Here is a 15,534-nt window from a genome sequence, read left to right as displayed (position 1 = left end):
TTGGGGGAAATCTGAGGGGGAGACAAACCATGAGAGACTGTGGACCCTGAGAAACAAACTGAGGGTTTTGGAGGGGAGTGCGGGGTTGGGTGAGCCTGGTGGTGGGTATTATGGAGGGCACGTATCGCATGGAGCACTGGGTATGGGTGCATAAACAATGGATTTTGGAACACTGAAAAGAAATAAAATGAAAAATAATTACAATACAAGCTTAAACATAATGGATTTTATAGATTATATATTTATACCAAATTTTAATATATGGCTCTAAAACACTGAAAAAGGACTCTTAACATATTCATACCAAGATTAGTGTATCTGTAACAACAAAAAGAAATTATATATAGGCTAAATACCACTATTAGAATCCTACTAATAGAACAGTTGTTAAAATGCTAAAATAGTAGAAACTGATATTCCATAATGTAATAAAGGTTTTATTTAGCAACAAATTTATAATTCATTATTAGAAAGATCTATCAACAGAATTTCCTAAGGTAACTGCTTAACAAAGAAAAATATATTTATTTTAATAGATGGACAATTGCTTTATATAATTCAACCTTCATTCCTAACAAAAACAATTACAAGGCTCAGAAACTTAGAACTAATATTCTACTTAATAATGAAACTTGGAAGAATTCCTGAAAAAATCAAGAACTTATCAAAAGATTCCCATAATTATTATTTAATGTAACAAGTCATTATGGTTAGTTCAATAAGACAAGCAAAAAGAAATAAAAGGATTATTTCAAAGAATGAGTAATGAAAAATTTCACTATTTCAGGTGATTATTTGCACAAATTTAAAATCAAATGAACAGTTCTTTGAAGTAAAAAGAATTTTTGGAAAGGAATCTATAATTGTACAAATATAAAAAAAATTACTTTCCTTACATCTCTACAAAAACAAACTGGAAGATGACCAAAAAAACCCTACCATTTTAAGATGTCAATGAAAACTATAAAGTTCCTAAGTAATTAATCAATGAAAAATGTGTATGGAAAAAATGAAAGAAAGAATATTATTAAATTTTATTGAAGTATAGAAGACATAAATAAATGGAAAAACACAATTATTATTTCTCAGTGGGAGGAGTCGATATTTTAAGATGTAAATTCTATTCCCAACATTAATCTTTAAATTCAATGAAGTTCTTAGTGAAGTCCTAATAAGACTAATTTAATGGGTGGTTATAGCATTATCCTAAGTTCATCTGGAAGTAAAGACACCTAAGAAGAAAGAAAATTTTGATCCAGAACAATGAGAGTGAACACATTCCAACAGATTTCAAAAACAAACCACAGAACCATAGTAATTAAGACAGACCCCCTATATATATAGATAAATAGACAGATTACAATTATCATAAAATTGACCCTTCAAATATATAGAAAAGATGAAAGATGGGGGGGGGACCAAAAACAGTATTGATCAAGCTACAGTTAACCTTTTAGTAAAGTTAGGTCGCCTACTTTAAACCTTTCCACAACACAAACTCCAAAGGGCAAGTTCTGGGGACCCTCTGAAGTCTTGAAGATGACAATAAAATGTCCCTGGGAATTTATACTGCCAGGTGAGATTTACTTCACAAGAGTCATGGCCAGAGCCCTTGAAGCCCTTGTTAACACATCACTGAATTACTGGAAATCCTATCATCTAGAAGAAACTTCAGAAACTAACTGGGATGTCAGTGGCTCCTTATAACCAAGAACCAGGGAAGGCAAAATGTATTCTCCTCATGGTACAACATTCTAGAATGATTTTCAGTACAGATGCAGTAAGGGTTAAGTTCTCATCTGTGGGCTGGCAACTCTAACAACTAACCAATTTGTTGAATATTTCTAAGTAAAGATATTCTGAGTATCAAGCAGTCCAAAAGAAGTCACACTGGAGACTGGTACTAATGAGATTTTTTTTGAGTCTCAATACCGCTGAAACTTTTATTTATATCACAATCATGATTCAATCAGTTTTCAGAAAAACAAAACATGAATGACTAACATACTCCAGGAGATACTATCTATAACTGCTACATAAGATTACAGTCTTTCTCTTACACCCTCTAACTTTCAAGAATCCTCTATCTGCTGACAATACATACCTAATAAGACGTGGTGAATGAATGAATGGATCAACAAAAGCCTAACAAACAAGGCCAACCCCAAATCCTCCTCAGCGACTCAATTATGCAACCATTCTGCTCCAAGTGTTACTTGGTGTGTGCATGGAACCACATGCCGTCCTTCGTTGGCTCATATAAAATGCCTGGGGCAGAAAAGTCAGCTAGAGAGAGAGGCGTCAGACTGTGTCAGGGGTTTTTACGTCAACTAAAAGACATGGGGGAACTGCAGCAGGCATTGAAACAAGGCTTGCATGTTTAGATCAACAACTTGCTGCTGTGAGGATGATAAATTTAAGGGGTGTATACTAAAGTCAGGGAGATCACATAGGGGGCTACTTCAGTAATAAAGGAAGATGATCTGTTTCTGTAATAAGGAAGTAGTTACAGGAAAAGGGAGTAGAAATATTCTATAACTATTTACAAGACAAAGTCCGTATTTCTCGGAGATGGGCACATACAGGGCAGCATGTAGGCAGAGTTGAGGCAAATGTATAGGGATGGTGCCCTGGGCACACGAATACCAGCAGCTGAGACACAATATACAGGATCCTGTACAAAAGCCTTGGAGCAGGAGCCCCCAGTCACAGGACCACAGCACAACTGTGAGAGGTCTCTTATAGGTAACTCCTCATTTCAGTACCTATCAGAGTTTGTGAGGGACTTACTTTGTGTTCATCCATCAGTAAGTAGCGTGCACTGAAAAAGATCTCTAAAAGAGAGACATCCTTACTCATTTGCATGCCAGTGGACAATCTTAAATAGGAAAATAGCAGCCAGATTCAGAGCTGGCCGGTCAGACAACGGGGGCAAGCCCTAGCCCATCTGTGCCATAACCTGTAGGGCTACTGATAAGATACTCATCGTCACTCACATTCTTTTGTGCTTCTTGTATCATCACTGTGTAACAAAGCAACCTCAAAATCAAAAATCTAAAAACACAACAGGAAAACTCCTTCACCTGGGGCTCGTGACGTTCTCTCTGAACAATGGGGATCTACTGAGAGCGTGCTATGCATGTAAACATCAACCATCTTTTGTCTCCAACTGGTCAAAAGATGAGAAACTACAGCTCAGAGGCTCATGTGAACGTGCCCCCTCCACCTGCCTGACTGAGGTGCTCTTGCCTGCCATCAACTTGCCATCCAGTAACCACGACCTCACTGAACAAGGTCTCTGCCAGAGCACCTGCACAGAGACACCAAGTGGGGATGTACAGTGGTTCTAGGAGGGGGAGGGACACGATGAGGCTTTCTGATCAAAAGAAGTAAAGTTCTGTCACTCAAGGCCAAGCGAGTGAATGTGTTTGGAGTGGAGGATGTATATAGGTAAGTCCTGAGCTCTAAGGCAATAGTGCCTTCAGTATCAGGATGAGGGAGTTTTAATTTATCCTGTAGGGGTAAAGGACTTCTCGGTTTAAATGGCAGAATTAGGCCAGATTACTGGTGTGAACTCAGTCAAGAGGCCTAAAGGTACCAGATTCTTCCGGGCTTGATACACACAAAGAACATCCTCTAGTTTCTGACCACAGTGGTATCAATTTACAGAGTCCTCTTTTAAACTGAGATCTAGTGGGGCACCTGGGTGGCTCAGTGGGTTAAAGCCTCTGCCTTCAGCTGGGTCATGGTTTTAGGATCCTGGGATTGAGCCCTGCATCGGGCTCTGTGCTCGGTGGGGAGCCTGCTTCCTCCTCTCTCTCTACCTACCTCTCTGCCTACTTGTGATCTCTGTCTGTCAAATAAAAAAAATAAAAATAAAAATAAAATAAATTGAGATCTAGTCATTCCTCGGTTTTGAGTCTCCTACTTCCTAACTGTTAAAATGTTGGTGGGTCTCCTGGCGGCTGTGGTTTCTTCACAATCTTAGTTCAAGTTTTCCTTATCTGTTTTGAAGAAATTGCTTCTTCTTGCCTTGAACTTGTAAATATGCTGTGCGATTGTTTTGGTGGGTGACGACTTACCACAGAGCCACTCCTAGGAACTGCAAAACCCCCTTCTTCATCTTGGGACCCATCTGACAGGGTGGTATTGTTGAGAGAAGCACCATCTGGCTAAATGAAGAAATAAAAGTACCATTTTTATTCAGGCAAACACTTCTAACGTGTGTGTTACACTATGTGTATCTATTTAGATGTGTGTGACACTGTACGAAGCTGTGACTTCCTGGGCAGGGACAGCTGCATCCAGTCCTTCAGGGAACATCACTGTGAGTTCCTAAATGCCAGGCCCTTCCACAGACACTGGACAGACCCCGGGCCCTGGAGCCAACACTGCTATTGCCTGCCACAAACTCCTTTTTCCTTAACAATGTCTTGGTTTCGTTCCAGGGAGTTAAACCAAAGAACTTAATTTCTAGGTTGCTTTGCAGCTGGGAGTGATCATGTGCCTAGTGTGATCAATGAGAGGTGAGTGTAATTTAGCAAGAGTGCTTCCAGAACAGTTAAGGTTTTCCTGACCAAAAGAAAGAGGGTCATCTCACATGCACTTGTGACAGTGCTGTAGATGACAGCCTAGAGTTGCGAGGTATCTTGTTGGAATAAGGATGATGGCCAAGACAATGGGCAGCAGAGGTGGAAGATCAAGCCTACCTGGGTTTGTGCTAAGGCATCCTGTAATATCCTGTCAGACTCAGACCACCAAACCTCCACGTGAACCAAAACAACTTCAACCCTTCCATTACATATGGCCAAACTTGTCTAATCTTTAATCTATAATTATCTTTTGCAGGGACTAGAATTCAATAGCAACAGTACCAGGTTATGTTCGTCATTTATAAAGTTAGAAATGAGATTTTTGCTGTACTGGACAATGGTTTCACTAAAATTTAAGACATAAATATTCTTTTTTTACTAAAGGAAACTTACAAAATAGAATATATTGAATACTTATGAAAATACAGTGTTCTGTGTTTTTTTTTAAAAACTGTCACTCGGGGCTCAGTTGGTTAAGCATCTGACTCTTGATTTCAGCTCAGGTCATGATCTCAGGGTTGTGAGATTGAGCCCTGTGTCAGGCTCTGCAGGGGCACGGAGCCTGATAATTCTCTTTCTCCTTCTCCCTCTGCTCTCCCTTGCCACTTCTTTCTCTCTCCTTCTCTAAAAACGAAACAAAACAGAAAACCTTTTACTCCTTGCTTGACCACATTTTCTATATTTCTTATGGAGAGTAGGCATTACTTTATAAAACGGAGAAGATTTTTTGAGAGAGAGAAAGAGAAAGAACACGTGCACAGGAGTAGGTAGAGGGGTAGAGGGAGAGGGAGAGAAAAAATCTCAAGCAGGCTACACACCCAGCATGGAGCCTGAATCTGGGCTTGATTTCGCGATCCTGAGACATGACCTGAGCCGAGATCAAGACTCGGCCACTTAACTGACTGAGTCACTCAGGTGCCTAAGAACCTTTTCCTTAAAAGGACAACTAAAACATGAGAACTAGTATAAGATGGTGGACTAGTAGTCAAGATGCTCCCCTCCAACCTCCTTCACCAAAAACGGCAGAAAACATACATATATATATATTTTTAAGGAGGACATTTTTTATAGCACTAGAAACCATCAAAGAATTCCATAGCAGACCAACACAGAAATTTCTAGATGAAAAGCAGATAGAATCGGTTTGGTAAAATAAAAACCTCTACCAGTTGCTTTGGAACATTTCTAGAGAGGAAGGAGAAAAACAAACAAATAACAGAATTGTACAAAGAGTACGAAAGGATCCTAGGTAAATAGTTAAAAATGTTTGCAAAATAGAAGCTAAGTAGACCAGCCCCTTAAATATACAGACAAACCCTGAATATAATGCAAAAAAATCTCCCAAAATGTAGTTTAAATAAAATGAATTAACTGCCTTAGGGTATAGGATCCCAGGATGAGTATACAGGCCTAAGAAGGAAATCATGAGGCCTAACAAAAGACATGGAGGGCAGATTGAAATGAATCAGTTTTGCCTGGAAGCAATAAATTAGGTTCTTCATTCCTGTCATCGGTTTGGTATCTGCGGATAATTTGTACTTGACCTACCTGCCTCCTCTACACACTTCAAAGTTAAGTACACCCCACTTAGAAGAACACACAATCAATAATTTTAGCCTTTGGAGAAACTGATCTACTCAAGTGCAAAGGAAATATCTCATCAATTAAAAATTAATAAAGTCAGTGCTATGACTCTACAGAGAACTTTAGGGGCCCACTGAGCTGTAGAGTTCCACCTGAAAGTGTGCTGGTGCCCTCTGTCTTGTGGAACACTTTCTACCCTATGCTTCCTTGGATCGAGTATCTGGTGGATCATCCCCCCCTTCTGTGACAGCATTCTCAATGGACAGCAGAATGAGGGAGGGACTGAGGAGCTGGACAGGAAAAAACACCCTGGATCCAGACTCCTGGTCAGAAGCTCTCTCTGCAGTGGAGGCAAAACCTAAAACCGGAAACACGTGCTGCCACTCAACAGGAGATGTGCACTTCCCTGACCAGATGGTTCTCACATTCAGGTAGACACTTCACTGTTTACGTCACTTATTATTACACATTCCAAAAGCTGACATTTTTCCACACAAGATGTTTATATTTGAAAATAAATGGAAAAAAATCTAAATATTTATATCTTAGTTGATACTTGAAAATATTGAAAAAAAAAACATTTACATGGTAGTCTGTTATTTTTATGTATGAGCTCACCCTTGAGGATCAAGCTTTTGTTGACAAATCCTCTACTTGGGATACATGCACAAAAATTAGTTTTTGTGTTTGTTTCTCGCTATAGATACTTTTGAAATTTAGTTATTTTTTTATTTACCTACTAAAGTATTCCCTGCTGAGTTTATGAGCTATGGGTGATGACCCGTGGATGGCTTGTTTGCCAACAATCTGAATTACATTACACCTTTACTCAAGAGAAATGACAATATACACCCTTTACATGAAATGAATCTCCATGGCGGCATTAGGCACAACTGCTCAAAACTGGAAACAATCCAAACGTCCATCATGAGGTGAACAGATATACCATTAGTCGTATATTTATGCTATGGAATATTAGTAATAATAAAAGAACCAAACTTCCATCACATGCAGCAAATGGATGTATCTAAAAAACTTACCGTGAGTGAAAAAAGCCAGACACAGAAGTGCATTTTGTATTTATAGTTCTACTTATATGAGAGTGAAAACCATCCTAACGTGTGAGAAATCACCACAGGGCTTGCCTGGGTAGGAGCAGGATGACAACTGGCTGGAAAGGGGTTCAGAGAGATTTCTGCTGTGATGGAAATGTTCTGTTTTGACGGGCTTGGTTGTATGGGTAAAAACATATGTTGGAATTAACTGAATTACACACCTAAAATACATGCACCTAATGTTTATAAATTATACCTCAGTAAAAAAACCATAAAAATAATTTTGATTCCTTCAAAAAATTTAATTCTTCTATTCAGTGTGATTTAAGGGGCCATTGCTGCTATGAACCAAGAACCCATGGCTGTTCTAGGGAAAAAGTTGTTTTTGAGAAATAAGAATTTGTTTATTGAAACTTAGAAAAAGAATGAGACAAGCTAAAAAAAAAAAACCTACATTCATGACCAAGAAAAAAAAACCTACTAATCTGGAAAATAAAGATGAAGAGACAGAGCAAACAGACTAACATGAGAGGAAGTTTAGGAGATACGAAATTTAGGGGGCTCCTGGATGGCTCAGTTGTTAAGCATCTGCCTTCAGCTCAGATCATGATCCCGGGGTCCCGGGATAGAGCCCATATAGGGCTCCCTCCTCAGTGGGAAGCCTGCTTTTCCCTCTCCCACTCTCCCTGCCTGTGTTCCCTTTATCACTGTCTCTCTCTCTGTCAAATAAATAAATAAAATCTTAAAAAAAAAAAAAAAAAAGATACTGAAATTAAAGGATGCCTGGGTGGCTCAGTTGGTTAAGCATCTGACTCTTGATTTTGGCTCAGATCATGATCTCAGAGTCGTGAGATGGAGCCCTGCATCAGGGTCCACACTGGGCATGGAGCCTGCTTAAAATTCCAACCCCCTCTCTCCCCACCTCTGCCCTTCCCTTTCCTTCCTCCCCCAATTCTAAAAAAAAATTTAAAAAGAAGATACTGCATTTCATTCACACATAGCAACAACCATCTAATATGTGTTCTAGAAGGGCGGGGACACAGAAAAATGGGGAGGAAAAAATGACTTAAGACATAAAAGAAGACAGTGTCCAGAAACTAGAGGGAGGGGGGAAAACAGTTCTAGGTGAAAAGAACTTGTCAAGTAGAGACCAAAATGAATGAAATAAAGGGCAGATCCTCAAGAAAATTTCAAATTCCAGGAATAAATTCAAAATAAATTAAAAATTCAAAAATTCAAAAATTGGCAGGGAAACAAAAAAACAATACCCCCTCATTTATGAAGGAATGAGATTTAGGCAACTAAAATAAGAAAATAAAAACAAATAATGTAAGAGTGCAATAGTCAGTCACTAAACATTAGAAGATATTCTATCATAAAAGTTATCCAGGACAGCTAAGGTTTTCCAATAGTAACGGTCAGTCATTTGACACACGTTCCTATTGGGAATACTAACATGGTATCCAGAGTTTGCTAACCATCTTGTAAGAGTATGGATTAAATGTTAAGGTGGCAGCATAAAAAGCAAAAAGCAGAAGTTCATGCTAAGCCTGTACTGCAGATGTACCAGCGACAGTCTACCAACCACCATCAGTACTTGTTTTGTGATTAAAACAAACTCCTACTTGTTTAAATCAAAGTTCCTTAGATTTTATTTTCCATGAAGCAAACACAGATGTAACTGACATTGTTTTTAACAGATGCTATGATTGTATGCTGCAGTGAATTATGAAAGAATAGCAAATACAGGCATTTGATTTTCACTTAAGACACTGGAAATAAACTAGATCAACTACTTTGCTTTTTGCATATACTAACGCCTCAAATGACTAATTCATTTATGTGGACTGTACATTTTATCTATCCAAGAAGTGATTTTTAGAGGTTTGTTATGATGTTAGACTGGATTGTAGGACTTTTGTAAATGCCCAAATTCAGTGGCATTTGTGATGAGAGTCAAGGGTCAACTGTATATAATACATAAATAGAATATTTTAAGTAGGTTATTTCAAAATAAATACTTCAGATATTAATAAAATAATAAGATGTAATATAAGGATTATTAAAGATTTACTGAGCTATGACATACAATTAACTACAAGCATTTAAAGATTAAAGTATATAGTTTGATGTTGTTTTGACAAAAAATGTAGGCCTGTGAAACCATCACCACAGTCAAGACAATGAACAAAACCGGCACCACAAAAATGATCTTATAGCCCTTTGTTAACCTCTCCTTCCTTCCTCTCCTCATCCATCCCCAGGTCACCAGGGAATCACAATCTTCCTTCTCTCACTATAGGTTAGTTACATTTTCCATAATTCTACATAAATTGGATCTTTTTGATCTGGCTTCTTTCACAACGCATAACCACTTTGAGATCCATCCACATTGTACATATCAATTAATTGTACATATGTACATATAAAGTTCATTGCATTTTATTGCTGAGTAATATTCTGTTGTATGAATATGCCAGAATTTGTTCATCCATTCATCTATGGGGAAAAACTATTCCCAGTTTGGGACTATTGTACTAGAAGCATTTGAGTAAGTCTTTGTATGAACATATATTATGTATGAGTAGAACAGCTGGGTCTGCAGTATATATATGTGTAACATTTTAGGAAGCTGTCACACTATTTTCCGAAGTGGATGGCCCACTTTACATTCCCACCAGCAGTGCAGGAGAGCGTCAGCTGCTCTGCACCCTCAACAGCAGCTGAAATGGTCAGTCTTTTTAATTTCAGTCATTCCACAGGTTTTGTGGAAATATCTCACTGTGGCTTTATTTGCATTTCCATAATCACTAGTGCTACTGAGCACCTTTCACGAGTTTATTTGCCATCATTTTTGGTGAAGTGTCCATTTGAATCTTTTTCCCATTTTAGAAGATGAGAAAAATACCAAACACTGGAAAGCTCAAAGTATATTCTTGAAAGAGAAAGTGGATTTGTTTTCAGAGGTAAAGGGTCTATGTGCTTAAATTAAGGGAACTAAAGGTTAAATACTGGCAGGAAACAAACTGGGAATAATTTTCAATATCAAAAGAAATTTTATATTATTTCTTTAAACAATTGGAGTTATATTCTGGGATTAAATGGGAAAGTTAATCAGATGATCAAACCTCTCTTTTCTAAAACCTAATACAGTGAACAAAACATAAAAACAGGAAAAAAGATTCCCAGCAACATTCACATGAGAGGTGACTGGAGAGAGAGATATTCTAGGAATAACATAAATTCTTCTATAATCCAACTGCTGCCCCATCAAAACAGCACTAATGAAGAATATAAATGGAGGGGCACCTGGGTGGCTCAGTGGGTTAAGGCCTCTGCCTTTGGCTCAGGTCATGATATCAGGGTCCTGGGATCAAGCCCTGCATTGGGCTCTCTGCTCAGTGGGGAGCCTGCTTCCCTCCACTCTCTCCGCCTGCCTCTCTGCCTACTTGTGATCTCTGCCTGTCAAAAAATAAATAAAATCTTAAAAAAAGAGAAAGAGAGAATGTAAATGGAGAAAATTTTTAAATAGACAACTGTCATGTCCAAAATGAGAAAAGACAACCCAAAGTGTGAGTAACCATACTTGGGTTCACTATATGAACATTCAAACAAAGACTCTCCCCAACACCATGTCAGCAAAGAGGAGAGAACCTACTACAATTCACCATTCTGCCTTTTGTTATCTGGGAGGAAGTTAGGAGAGGGAATATGAGGACAGAAAAATAAAAAAGAAAAAAGAGACTATATGACTTCTACCAAAGAGAGAAGGTAGGAGTACACATAGAAACCTGTGAGAAAATGTTCTGGGCTAAACCATAAATGCAGTCCCCTTTCCTGTTTGGAAATAGATATAAGCTCCATCCTCCTCCTCAGGCTTGTCTGGCTGTTCCTTCTTCTGGGTCACCTGGGAGGAGAAGTGGGGATGGGGCAAGCAGGGAGATGGGAGAGGGAGGGAGACACTGGACACCTGAGGTTACATGTATGGTCAAGAAGGAGGGTGCTTGATCTTCAACTTGTACTGCACAAATAGTAGAAACCTGAGGACACATGTTTCCCCTCCAGCAGAGGGACCTATGACTTGATGGAATGAACACTCTTCTGAGAATTTTTTAAAATAAAAGAAAAATGGAGAGGAGATAAATCTGTCCCAGGAAAGGCCTACAATCATTGGTTTTCTGGGTATTTATCTGTTTTTATAGAGTATGCAATTATTTGTGGATTTAACTATTAAACTTGGCTTTATTTAATGCTTAATGTTTTCCTGCAAATTGAGTAAATGTGGATAGGTATGTTGAGAGCTGTAGCTGTCCAGCCATCTTAATTATGGTACATTGTTCTGAAGTTTTGCCTGATTGTCTTGAAAAAAATGACTTCTTCATTCATCCCTATCCCCAGCTATCCTGCTGTAACTTACCAAGGACCCACTTGTTTTGATAATTCCTGGCAGTTCTTTTTCCTCCAGGGTTCCATCCAACTGAGCAGTATGGTTGTCACAGGTATCACCTGGCTAATGAAAGAATGAAAGTCATTTTCAACCAGGCATATCTGCCCCAACATGATTGTTTATTCAATTACACATTATATAAGACTCTACAAATGTATAGTCATATGGTGATGGAGCATAAGTTGGTCTCAAAAGCAAACACTGTTAATTACCTGCCAAAATCCACTTTTCTTAACTTACGAATATCATGATTTGCTCCAAAGATGTTATGTCTAAACTAAAAACACTAAAGTGTGATCATGTGATGGCTCTGATCAATGAGATACAAGCAGAATCCTACTTGGTAGAGCATCCAGGAAGGCTAATGTTTTCTTGTTAAAGTGGATACAATCCACTAGCTGACGCTGCTTCTTCTTCACAAGGACCCAGTGTCTGTGATGCCCAGATATACTTGAGAAGCACTAAATATTAGCCCATAGGCCAAGTGGAGCAGAATGGAAAGATGAAAAACTTGGTAGATTCATGCTAGGAAATCAGCCACACCAGCCTCAGACTTTAAGGATAATAAATCTCTAATCATCTAAGTCATGAAGCTTACTGATTAACCTACGCCACTTTAAAACCAACTTTATAATTTTTTGTAATGATTTACAAATCAGCAAGAGCAGTTTTTTCAATCAAGAAACTAGAAATACATTAGGTTGACTAACTCAAAAACACATAAGACTGAACCAAATATTTGATTCCTATTCACTGAATATTGTAAAAGCTCTGATTTTCATTATGCAGCAAGTGTTATCTAGAGATTATTATGATTGTGATAGATGGCATTTTAGGTCTTGTGCATATGCTCTAAGATTTTTAGCAGCATTTGTGATATAATGGCTTTCCCCAAAATAAAACGCAATTATTCTATTCCATGATTGAAGCAACATTTTGCCAAATTAAACATACTGGATATTAATGAAATCATACATTGCTACATGAGACTTTAAAACTGTTGTTTTTCATCTTGCTTTTCCATATTTTCTAACTTTCCCCCAATATGTATGCATTATAGTAAGAAAAATAGACATTATAGTAAGAAAAATAGAAGCAATGCTAAAGAGGCAGTACAAGAAACGAGGTCAGGACAGAGAACTGAGAGCACACCACTTCCAATCACTCAGAACTAGAGAAAGGTATGTACTGTTATAAGAATAGCTCCAAGTGGCACTGGAAACCAACAAGGTGTCCTAATAACAGATGAGACATTGTTAGAAATTCCTGCGAATTAAAATGTAAACAATGTATTTCATAATTGTATAGAACTTACTCTAAGAACAACATAAATCAACATTGCTGGCAAAGAAAGGTTAAATCGACAAACAGCAAACATACAACCAAGCAAGTTCAATGGGAAAATTACAAAGGGGAGGAAGGAGCCTTAGCTCAGTGGCCACAATAATTTATCATGAAGTGTTTCCTCAATGGAGGGACCAGACAGATCTCCCAAAGGCTCCCTTTACACCGAACAGCAGGCAGTAGCTACATATGGGCCCAAGAAAATCACTTCGGCTGAAGTGAACCACCTGCCTTGGAAAGTTGTCCAGGGTTGAGACCAAAACACATCTCAGTATCAGGTAACTCTGGACCTTCATCAAAGTCACGGAAGGGAGAATAAAAGGAAACATCAGTTTTTGTCTTGGATAGTAAGAAATGAAGTCATTCACCCCTCTCCCTTTGGTGTGTGTGTGTGCATGCATGCATGCATGCGTGTGCACACGTGCACATGAGCATGGATACTCATCCATATGTAGAGTTTAACTTCCATTCATTCCCATAATTTACTGACTTACACAGTACCCAAAATCAGCCCTCTCATTTAATAAAGAATCCTTTGGGAAAATATCTGTATCATGGTAGAGAAATCACATAACAATAACACATCCTAAGTCACTAAGGGGTTGGTCTAGCCCATTAAATATATATATCAATCACCAAGGACCATTAGCCATTTGAGAAAATTAGTGTAATGAATAAATTTACTCATGGCAAAAAAAAAAAATCAACATTCTAAAAAAGTACAGTGATAAACATTCTGGGAAAAAGAATTGAGGGAAGGGAAAAGACTTAAAATAAGTTAATTTCAGAGAGATTTGAAAAGATATTACAACCATAAATCAGGACAAACTATCATAATAAAGGGGAAGTCATTGAAAAATGAGTTCCTATCAATTAATAGTATGACTACTGAATTAAAAAATCAGTAGAGGCTAAATTATAACCACTCATGGCAAAAATGACAATTAGGAATCTACAAATTGATACAGACAAAATCTACTAGCAAAGAGAACAAATAGGAAAAAAGACAAGGAAATACAACATACAATTTAAGAACTATGTGAGTTTAACACACAGGCAATGAAAGGAAGGATAGGAAAATGGAAAATAAACTAAAGAAATAATGGAAAGAGAATGGCTAGAACTGAAAGAAAAGTAACATTTTTCACCAACAAAAAGCTAAGTGCTGACTGTAATTAAAAAAAAAAGGTGTCAGGGGCACCTGGATGGTACAGACAGTTGAGCATCCAACTCGATTTCTGCTCGGGCTGTGATCTCAGGGTTAAGAGACTTGAGCCCTGTGTGGGGCTCGTTGCTCAGCCAGTAGTCTGCTTGGGTTTCTCTTTGCCTTTGCCCCTCCCCACAACTCTCCCCACCAAACACATGGACATAAGCTCTCTTTCTTTCTCAAATAAATAAATTTTTAAAAAATAAAAATAAAAAATAAATTTTTAAAAAAAGATGTCATATCCTGATGACAGTTCCAGTCTCCAACACTAAAGATAAAGGTAAAAGGCTTCCAGAAATATAAAAATGAGAAAAGGAAACAAATAAAGGAGTAAGATTTAGAGAGACATCAGATTTCTCAACATTAACACTACATGAAAAAGCAAACAGATTAATATTTACAAATTTCTGAAAAAATTAATATAGGGCCTAGCATTTGATACTTCTAGTTTAGGATTTAAGCTTTTTAGATATGAAAATTTAGTATCTACAGATATTTTTTGCCAGTTTGCTCAAAGGATAAAAGATGTAATCTGCTAAAAAGATGTAACATTTTATAATATATATGATTATGCAAATTAGTATTTGTACCATTCTCTGTATTTACTCTACTATGTTAGCCCTCACCATTCTCCTAGGAGAAAGAACAATACTCGCTTTCTCATTCCAGAAACCTGTCAGTAGTTCAGGGGTAGGGCTGGAACAAAACTTTAATGTTCTCTTCCATCTCACTGCAAGATTTCTTCACGTGTTTGGCACCACACTTGCCCCTTTATTCACCTTTAAAAGGTGGTAAGATCTTCAAGGAATTGAAATACATGGAATAGTGATAAAAGGGAAAAGAAACAAAAGAAGCCTAGACTAATCATGAGAGTCCATGGCCAGGGTGGATGTATTGGGTGTGGCATATAAGACTTCAAGAGTAAAGCTCACTCTTCAGCGCGGCCATGACATCTGGTAAGAGCGCAAGGACCACAAGTGGTCTAACTAGAAGCTCCCCTCCTACTCTGGTCCCTCATGAAAGGTCCCCTAGACAGACAATGTTCCTTATCTGGGGGACCAGACACAATTCCTGCTTATCCTTGAGTAACATGTTTCAGTTCCCTGTTAGCCAGTGAAATTATTCAAACAAGCGAATCACATTCTCCCGTGGGAACCACGGGGTACCTCACTCTCTTGATACTACAAAACCTGTCTCCTACCACCCCTGGTTATTCACTCTGTTCCCAAGTGCATCCCACACATGGCTCTGTGTCCAGATCTCCCAAGCTGTGAGAACATGTGATAATAAATTGCTGTTGATCTT

At 38.1% G+C, this 15,534-nt stretch overlaps 1 protein-coding gene across 6 annotated transcripts in view; it reads right to left on the bottom strand.

Annotated features, from left to right (window-relative positions):
- The window catches only part of ARHGAP28 (Rho GTPase activating protein 28), a 239,700-nt gene that overhangs the window by 55,543 nt on the left and 168,623 nt on the right, over window positions 1-15,534 (bottom strand). For all 6 annotated transcript variants that reach the window (XM_059138757.1, XM_059138751.1, XM_059138753.1 and 3 more), the window contains 2 exons: window positions 11,649-11,741; window positions 4,083-4,172 (listed from right to left, as the gene is read on the bottom strand). In XM_059138757.1, the coding sequence (XP_058994740.1) occupies window positions 4,083-4,172; window positions 11,649-11,741 (183 nt within the window). The remainder of the gene's footprint in view (window positions 1-4,082; window positions 4,173-11,648; window positions 11,742-15,534) is intronic.

This window comes from Mustela lutreola, chromosome 11, assembly GCF_030435805.1.
Source record: "Mustela lutreola isolate mMusLut2 chromosome 11, mMusLut2.pri, whole genome shotgun sequence".
Classification (NCBI taxonomy): domain Eukaryota; kingdom Metazoa; phylum Chordata; class Mammalia; order Carnivora; family Mustelidae; genus Mustela; species Mustela lutreola.
Note: the sequence above shows the minus strand (reverse complement) of the source record. Positions and strands in the feature narration are given on the sequence as shown.